This window comes from Anopheles cruzii, chromosome X (assembly GCF_943734635.1).
Source record: "Anopheles cruzii chromosome X, idAnoCruzAS_RS32_06, whole genome shotgun sequence".
Classification (NCBI taxonomy): domain Eukaryota; kingdom Metazoa; phylum Arthropoda; class Insecta; order Diptera; family Culicidae; genus Anopheles; species Anopheles cruzii.
The window spans coordinates 10,183,029-10,192,475 of record NC_069143.1 but is presented as its reverse complement, the minus strand read 5'-3'; the positions used below and the strand labels follow the sequence as shown (position 1 = coordinate 10,192,475).

General features: G+C 50.3%; 1 protein-coding gene across 1 annotated transcript; it reads right to left on the bottom strand.

Annotated features, from left to right (window-relative positions):
- Positions 1-916: 916 nt before the first annotated feature.
- LOC128267709 (protein mab-21) lies at positions 917-4,609 on the bottom strand. The gene is made up of 2 exons (XM_053004603.1): positions 3,832-4,609; positions 917-1,972 (listed from the first exon to the last, which is right to left on the bottom strand). The coding sequence occupies exons 1-2, from the start codon at positions 4,580-4,582 to the stop codon at positions 1,623-1,625; spliced, it is 1,101 nt and encodes a 366-aa protein (XP_052860563.1). The 5' UTR covers positions 4,583-4,609; the 3' UTR covers positions 917-1,622.
- Between the last annotated feature and the right edge of the window lie 4,838 nt (positions 4,610-9,447).

Below are 9,447 nucleotides of genomic sequence, written 5' to 3'. Positions count from 1 at the left end.
TCGAAACAAACGCAAGTCCAAGTCCGAGTTCACACCGTTCGTGTGGACTTTTAGAGTTCCGGGCCCGACGGGTTCCGGCTCATGGGCGTTTTGGGCGAACTACAACTCTGGGTCTGGATCCTTCAAGTCCAGTCCAGTCTCGTGGAGTCAGAGGTCAGAGTTGACAGAGCAGTAGGTAAGTCAAATTCATCAGCTCCATAACTGATGTCTTCCTCCAGCCGAAGAGTCCCAGAGACGGACTGGACGTACCGCTGACGCATGAACTCTATTCATTTGACGCCCTACGGAGTCTCCATTCGCTCATCAATCAAGAGGCGGTGGGCAGAGGCGGCGACCCCGGGGTGCTCGGGGACTTCGAGGGTGCAACCTGTGGTGTCCTGCAGAACCGCGTGCATCCACAGATATACCTGCTGTCGCTCTCTCTCATTCTTAATTCGGGTCCCGGTTTCGCATAATCTGCTCGATTCAGATCTTCCCAGCTCTTCCAAGAGGCTCTCCAGCCGCTGGCGCGGCACAGCCAGTGGAGAGCTTCGGTGGAAGTTATGAGCTTCATAATCGTAAATTTGGCTGCGCCGTCCTGTTGTTGGGGTCCTGTCACCGTTTATTGCCTGACCGTTGTCGTCGTCGTCGTCGTCGTCGTCGTCGTTCGCGACCCACAGCTGTGCCACGCTCCAGCGGCGCAATTGTTGTCGCTGTCATCGTTATCGTTGTCGACGGTGATTATTAGAAGACGATCGATTAGCCAGAGGCCCAGCCAGTGGTCAGACCAGATCACACACGCCTTTTCTCTGCTGTTGACTGCTGCTTTGACACTTGCTTTTGACACTTTGTGAGGCACACAGGGCGAACGAACGAACGAACGAGACACGTCATATTTCAGCAATGTCAGAACTATAGTTAAGTTTATTGAGTCTGCTTCAGCGCTAGTGTTTTTCGTCTTCTTCCGCACTTTCTTTCCGCCGGCCGGCGAAACTAGTTGGCGCGGCTCTATTGGATCAGTTACGTTACTAAAAACTAATAGCACTACTCACTCGGTCCAGACTTGACTTGGGCCGCTGGGCCGAACCCCCTCGACCTGATTAGATTCGTCGTTCTATGAAGTATGAAGTTTCGATTAGTGCTCCGTATACGTATGTGTATGCTCTCTGTTGCTGCCGCGCACGGCTTGGCCCGACTCAGTTCAGCAGAGCGCAGTTTAGTCCGAATGACCCAACCTATCCTCGAACGTCCTCAGTAAAACGGACCTCAAGTGGTGCCGCAGGTGCCGTGTTTGGTTGTTTCTCCTCTGCATTGAATGCATTCGTGCCACATTAGAGTGCCACTAATTTCGACCTGGAGAGCCGGAGCTGGAGGATAGAGTGGCTCCGAATGCTCTCCCCCTAGTAGTAGACCTTAGATCCTAGTATTATTAGTAATGGTTTTGTTTTCTTTTGCACGTTTTGAATAATTTAGTACTAGAGTAGTAGGAGCCAGTAGCTAGTTAGAGTAGTAAATGGGGCTGCTGTCAGGCAGCCCGGGGCGGTTTTGGAATAGGAAATCGTAGTAACAGTGGCCCTAGTGGCCCTAGTGGCCTTTCGGGGGGGAGGTTCAGTCTACACACCTCGCCTCGGCCGCGGCGAGCCTTACAGTTCCTCGAGGCAGCGCGAGTTCGTGAGCATGATCCGCGTGAGCCGCCACACCTGCTTGGAGGCGTTCTCGAGGGCGCCGGGCGATTTGCCCTTGAACAGGTCCATATTCGGGAGGAAGTAGTGCGGGCATCGGCGGCACTGCAGGCACGAGATGAGCTGCAGGAAGATACCGTTGATCCGGTCGCCCATGCAGCTCTCGTCCCACTCCATCTCGCGCGGGTGCTTCTCGCACTCGTACAGCAGCAGCGTCTTCATCACGTACGACGTCACCGGGTTGCCCGGCAGGTCCAGGTGCCGGTCCCGCAGCGTCTTCAGTATGCTGAGACACCGTCTCCGGCAGCCTCCTTCGCGCCGGGAAAACACGCCACAGGCCCCCGGGAAAAACAGAAGCAGAGAGAAAGAGAAAGAGAGATAAAGAGAGAGAGAGAGAGAGAGAGATAGAATCGAAGCGATGTTAGATCTCCGCGACAAGGCAGGGGAAGCTGCTTCCGCTGATGCGATGTTCGGGAACTCGGGGTCTTCCGTCATATTGAGACCTCCAGACCAGCCACGACACCGAATTCGAGTTCTTCAAACTAGGTTAGCGGAATTCTAACAGATATGCCAACATGAGCAAGGATACCAGCAAGAGGGGCGTACGGCGGGGGATCTGATCCTTATCTAGGGCCTCCGGCCCGTTGGTTCTGGACACTGGACCAAAGTTGTACACTCGCGGCGCAGTCTCCAGCGCCAAATAATGAGCAGTGACTCATCTACAGTGAGCGATTTTTTTCTCTTCTCACAGACCATAAGGTGAACTTTTTAAAGTTAAAATGGTTTCAAAACGGTCACCATTACTAATTACATTATTATGATTACTTAGTTATTAGTTATTAGTTATTACTAATTACATTATTATGATTTTATCACTTTTCGTTGCTTTTTCCTTATTCCGTTCGCCATTGGCTTATTCGTTTTGCTTGAGGCTCTTGCATAAAAACAAAGCTGACCTTTGGCATCTTTTGGCAAACAAAATCTGATTGATATGAAAGTGATTCGGACGGATCTGAATCGTTTGTGGCAACTGTGTTCACGGGAGTCCACGGAAAACCAACGAGAACAGAGCACGACTTGAAAAAATCGTTAGGGCCGTACGTAGAATCGTACCGTACCGTAAACCAGGCCACCTTGTTCTTCATATCAAAATGTTAAAACACACAAAAAGTGATCAAATAATAACGGTAATAATCAGTAACAACTAGCAAGTGCAGCAAGCCAACTGCCAAGAGTCTGAAGGCGACAAATACAGGGTGTCCGATTTAAGGTTCTTCTCTTCATTTGATTATATAAAAAGACGACTAAATATGCGTGCGATGCTTAAACATTTATTTGAAAGGTTGATTCATAACCAATTTTGTTCAAACGTCGACCGTCGACCGTCGACCTCTTTTTGAATACATTTTCAATTGTATCTGGTCCCATCATCCCAATTACAATTTAGGTCTTAAGCTCGTGAATGGGGTCCTGGTTTGTTAGCGTAACATTTATGTTTCACTGCCCCCAAAAAATAAGGATGGTAAGGAGGAAATAATCCTATGGTGTCAAATCGCAGCTTCTTGGAAGACAATTGACGACACCACTTCTACTGATTATTCGATTTCCGAAGATGCGGGGCACACGCTTCCGATTGTGGCTGACGCTCTATGGCGCCATCCTATTGAAATCAGATGTCGTCTAAGTTTGGAGCTTCAATTTGGTCGAAGAACCAGTCAACGGTTCCTTCGGTGGTTCCTTCTTCATTTTCAAAAACAATTGGGGGCGATGATGTCGCCGGACTAAAAATCTGCTCTTCGGCCAAAACTGCATTGGCATGCTCTTGCATGACGTGTGGATTTCTGGAACCCCAAAAAGAACAATTCTGCTGATTAACATGCAGCCACCGAGGTGGATATGAGCGTTTCCAAATATCGTACACGTTTTACCGGTGAAGACCTACCAAGTTTTCCATATCTTCCAATTTTCCAAAACCAACCGAAACGGTATTTTATACATACATTTGACGAATCAACCTTTCAAGTATCAACGTATTTAAGCATCGAAAAAAGAGTTAGCCATTAAATTGGACAGCCTGCGTATATCAAGTTCCTGTTAGGGGCCTTCAGGGATCTTCAGGGGTTGCAATGCGGGCAATGCGGGCAATGTGTGTCTGGGTCGGCTGTCTCACCTTGCAGCAGCTTGTTCTCGGCCTCGGTGAAGCTGAGCACCCAGGCGTCGCCCTCCATGGCCGAGTTCTTGCCCTGCAGGGCGATGCACTCCTTGGACAGCATGTCGAAGCCCTCGGTCTTCACCTCGGACACGATGTTCGGGTGCGGCCACGGGATCTGCGGCAGGGGCCAGTGCGAGGCGGACCGGGGCCAGAGGCCGGCGCACTTGAAGGCGGGCGTAATCTGCACGATGATGCGCTCGCGGATCCGCAGCTTCACCTCGGTCGTGTCGGCGATCATCTTGACCGAGTCGCGGTACGAGCACTTATCACAGGCTTGGGCGACGAGCGTCTGGAAGCGGGACCGGATCTTGCGCGCCGACAGGTACCCGGACGCGGTGATGAACTCCACCCACAGCGACATCGAGCGTTTCCGGCCGTCGCTCAGCTTCAGCACCGCGCACCCGGGCAGCGTACCGTCGTCGACGAAGTTCAGGACGCCCATCTGGTTGAGGTAGATGATGATCTCGAACTCCGTCGGCGACACGACCTCCAGCCCGTCGTACCGCCCATTGTAGTCGTTCAGCGACGAGATGAACCGCGGCTCCTGCACCTCCACCTCCTTCAGCACGTCCTGCACGACCCGGCACACCTCCTGGATGGTCTTGTGGATCTGCGCCTTGCGCGCCTGCACCCGGTCGGCGCAGTACTTGTTCATCTGATAGATCAGCTTCGACTGCACGGCGATCATCTCCGGTGGGACTAGCATCATTTGCCAGCAGGAAGCAGGATCGCAACTACTACTGACACTGCACACACACACACAGGGTGCCCCACCCTTTTACACCCTCACTCGGCACACGCTCACTTGGCGGCACACACTCTTCAGGCCTTTGCTCTGGCTCGGTTCACAGCAGTTTTGGGTGTTGGGTTGATAGGGGACGACGAATTCGGATTCGAATTCGGATTCGGGCTGATGGCAGTCGGCCTGGGGCCCAAATTGGCTCACCGGCGTTGAAGGATCCCCGTTGCTGCTGCTCCTGAAAACGCGTCCAGCCACGTTGCTGTCATTTTCACTCACCCCGGTAACGCTCTCACACGTCACCCGGTCCAAACTCTACACACTGGCCACAGAGCCTCAGTGGCGCTATTGTCACCGCACACCGATTTCACGCGCCAACCCGCCAACAAACACCAGCACCCAGCCACCTGCAAGAGGAAGGACTAGACCCACGCAACGTGTCGGCCGATCCGTGTGCGTCCACAGCAGCTTCTCGTACGCAACTGACAGGTCGCGCGATTCGCTGGCTTGCGTGGAGCGGGCTGCAGGACCAGGACACCACCACCACTACCAGCAGCAGCGCCAAACGGTGGAGACACGGAAGCCACGCCCACTCGTTGCGCTGGCGCACACACACACAGTCTTGTTCGCCCCACGACGACGACGGAGTGACAATTCTGACAATTCCGAGGGTTCTGAGGACGTTCCACCAGGACACAACGGGGGGACGGGGGGTCGCTTCAATTAGAGGCTAATCGTGCGGTTTATTCTTCCCGGGTCCTGTCAATACATCTGCCGGCCCAGGGTTCCGGCCTACTTGACAAAGAACGGCGCGCGTAGCGTTCTCTGCCGTTTGCTGGATTTTTCCTTCAATTTTTGCACGAACCCTCTTTTGCCGGAAACTTTAAAGCGTTGTTTGTTTTTAAGTCAACTTGCCTCGCCCGCCTTTGAGCCGGTTTGTGGAATTTCTCCAATTTTGCTGCAATTTCGAGCAACGCCAAGACGCCGCAACTGAAACGCAGAAGAGGATGTGATAGTCGGATCATATCATCAGGATCAGGATTTTAGAGACGCGTCTTTTGCGGTATCAACGCGGTTTTGCGGGATGTTAGAAGCTGCGATCGGCGATGGGTTTTGGGTGATGCTAAGGATCTGGGTTTATGTGATCAAAGCAGAAGTGTACGACTACTACGAAAACAGAAACGATTATTTGAAAAAAATCCGGTGCTTCTTTGAAAATAATGGAACGTGTGGAACGAAAAATGTACAAAACAGTCCCTTAAATTGTGCATAAAACTGATCATCTGATCCTAAATCTAAATAATCCGAATACATCTGCAATTGATAGATTTAAGAAGGCTAGACTTTATACAAGGCGGGGGGAAAAGGTAACGGACGTTTTTCACGACAGATGCCTTTAGTGATTGCTTTCTCGTGAAGTATCAGGATCGTACAGTTTCATGTTTAGGCTCGTTTCAAAGCTGATACTTTACACTTAAAAAATGTTTTCATTGTTTCGTTGACACGTTTCAGTTATTTATGATGTTAAAGACGCACCTCACACAGGCAGACCAGCCGTCGATAAAATCAAACAAATAATCAAAGTTGGTCGGCATTTTAGTAGCCAGAGCATCGACCAGGACCTAAAGAATAACAATCAAAAGGGTTTAAGCCATTTGCGCAAAGTTGGATTCACGAAGAAGCTCGATGTTTGGCACCCCCTTTATTTACACCAAAAAACAAGATGGATCGAATGGCCATCTGCGAAGTTTTTGCCAAACGGAACGAAAGCGATCCATTTCTTAATGAGAACGGTACTGGGGATGAGAAATAGGATACATGCGACAATACTGTGTGAAAATGATCGTGGTCTAAGCGTGGTGAAGCATCTTAACCGGGGCTCAAACCAGGATTAGCGGCCACGAAGGTTCTACTGGTGGGACTTGAAAGGAATCGTTTATTATGAGTTGCTTCCGTGTGGCCAAACACTAAATTCAGACCTCTTCTGTCAACAACTGCACCGTTCGAAGCTAGTGATTGACCAGAAACGATCAGAATCGGCCAACGGAAGAGGTTTCGTGTTCCATCAGGAAAACTAAATGTCACGCACATCTTTAGGAACTCGCCAGAACGTCCGGGAGCTTGGTTGGGAAATTTTAATGCATCCACCGTATAGTCCGGACCTTGCCCCCTAAGCGATTGACACCTTTTTCGCGCATTACAAACCTTCCTGAATGATGAAAAATTGAGATCAAGAATGGATTGTAAAAAAAGATTGCTCGAGTTTTTCGCCAACTACGACCAAGAATTCTACAACGGAGGCATTATGAACCTACGTTTAAAAGGACAACCAATTTTCCAGTTGCCTGTTTTATGTTTTATGATGACTGCATTAGTTCTGGGCAGGTGTCTGATAGTTTAAAATGGACCCGATGTTCATTCCAACTGGAGATAAAATGAATAAGAGGGCAATTTTACGTACTTATGTCCTTCCGTGACACACTGAACGGAGAAGTGAAATGGAAGTAGAAATTTAAGTTGAAGCAATTGACAGCCTGTAAAAGCTAAAGTAGAATTTTTTGTTTTGGTTAAAAATATGGACTCAACTTAGTATATGCCTCTGCCCTACACCTCGTTTGCACATCCTAACATCCGTTCTCAGATATCCGTGCTGTTAGCTTTCTTTCAAGTGAAATACATTATGGAATTGGTTGAGCCATTTATAAAATAGGATTATAGATTGGTGGTTGATGGTAACAAACTAGTGAAACAATATTTTATTAGTTTTTGTTCACATTTGCAAGTGACACGCGCGTGTATTCCTTTATCAGTGTCAGGAACATTTTTGCGGGAACATAAAGCGTTAATAAAAATAATAAAGAGCGCAATGCAAAAGAAGGTGTGAGTTTTAAATCTCCCGCGTAGGTTAAAAACAACCAAACCGCAATTGTTGTGTACAAGACCATAAAACCGGGCACCACTTCCCGGGTTCCACAGAGGGTTCCCGGGGTGACGGATCGACCTGCGCGAGCGTTGAGTAAACAGTTATTTCCAAAAGTGTTCCCAAAATTGACAAACGACCAAAGAGGAATGTGACGATTGCCAACATATCCCGTTAACCTGAAACACTTATTATATGCGGTATTTACTCATTCTTGCAGCAAAACTAATTCTACGCTATTCAGCTACCTCTATGACAGTAACAAAACAAAGTTAGCTTGTGATTGTGCCAAACTCTAAATCATTTACTTTCCTTTTCGGCTAGCTTAGTTACAAGATTATAGCTAGAAACCGTACGCCACCGGCCAACAACTTATCGGCCCACAGCCGGTCGTTTCCAGTTGTGTTTGTTTGGGTTTGCTCCAGTGTTGCTAATAGCGATATTTTGTCATAAATTTCTATCAAAATTTGGACAGAGTGCTTATGCGTGATGTTCCTGTTGGTCCGCAAACGCAGTTCCCGTAGTCACGTACCCGTTTGTTGGACGTAAAGCATAGTTGCACCTCACTGCCGTCACCTCACCTGCCTGGGACTACCTGGGACGTTGCCGTGGGACTCAGCGCTCAGCAAAAAAAACTGCTGTGAACTGCTTATGAACAAGGGCTGATAAATAACGGCAGCGAAATTTGAGACATGCTTCGTAATGTCATGATCGTTCGGATTAAGGAGGAACAAAGAAGAATGTATAACTCATGAGGATATTCGATCGGGACCCGTCAGTATGATAATCGCCCGCCCGTCTACGGAATTTCTTTCCCGAACCATGGGCGAACCCGCCGAACGCAAGCGCCCGGAAGGATGACGAGCCGAGGCGTACGGCGTGACAGGCGGTGTGGAAGCGGGCGGATGGGGGAGGGAAGGATAGCGTCAGGGAGACCAATGTAAAGTATCAAATTACAGCCAATTAAAAAACACCAGGCACCAGGATGGCTTGATGGCAGCAAGAAGGGGGGGCAAGGGCGGGAGGCAAAATCGATGAGAGACCCCCGGCAGCCCGGGCCGGCCGAGATCGGGTTCAGGGGTTTGGGCTGACGAGCTGGCTCGGCTGGCTCGGCGAGAGATATCGCTGCAGCCAGCCTGACCGCCCGACCGCCCGGTGGAGTCCTATCACTGGAACGGCCGATCTCCAACCGGTATAACGAACGCTTCCACCGCAGCCAGTGAACCCCTGGCGGATCCCCCCGGAGCTGCTGGAAATGGCGTTGTACCTTTGGAGGCCAAAAGAGGCAGGGCGGTACGGACAGAGAGAGAGCGAGAGAGAGGAACGATTCTTGGACTACTTATGTGGTGGGGTCCACGGGCAACCCGAAGGGTGACGTAGCTCGTAGCCCGTGGATACAATCTTGATTCCATGCAGGCGCACATGACGAAAGGCGCCTGCACCCCGCTGCTCGCTGTCTAACAATTTGTGGCGGGGGACAGTGCCCTCCCTTGACGTGGTCGTGGTCGACCTCCCGAAGCAGCAGCAGCAGGAGCACGAGAGCAGCAGTAACCCCCTAGTTTTCTACGCCCAACTTTTTCCAAGTGTTAATCACCATGATCGAATGATACAGGTATTGTGGAACTCCCCAACTCCAGTATCCCCAACTGGACTTGACTGGAGGCATTCTTGTCCGACCGGCCGGGGACAACCCGGCGGCGGCCCGTATTCGGAAGCTGCATGAACTGCCCGCCACCGAAATAGGGGCGTCTTTGTTTTGGGCAGGCAGTGTTTGGTAAAAGGGCTAGAGCAAGATTTCATGCCTGTGGCCAATTGATCGGGCCATCAGATCGGGGTCTGCGTTTCCAGAATCCAAACCAAACCCCACCTACACCAGCTCCTGTGGAGAGCGTCCAGAGAAAGTCCACAGCATCCA

What these genes read in the sequence shown, in the direction of transcription:
- LOC128267709 (XM_053004603.1), bottom strand. Translation starts at nt 4,582, where the DNA reads ATGATGCTAGTCCCACCGGAGATGATCGCCGTGCAGTCGAAGCTGATC. An exon ending in CGAGAACAAGCTGCTGCAAG is followed by an intron (nt 1,973 to 3,831) that starts GTGAGACAGCCG and finishes CCCGGCGCGAAG; the next exon opens with GAGGCTGCCGGAGACGGTGT.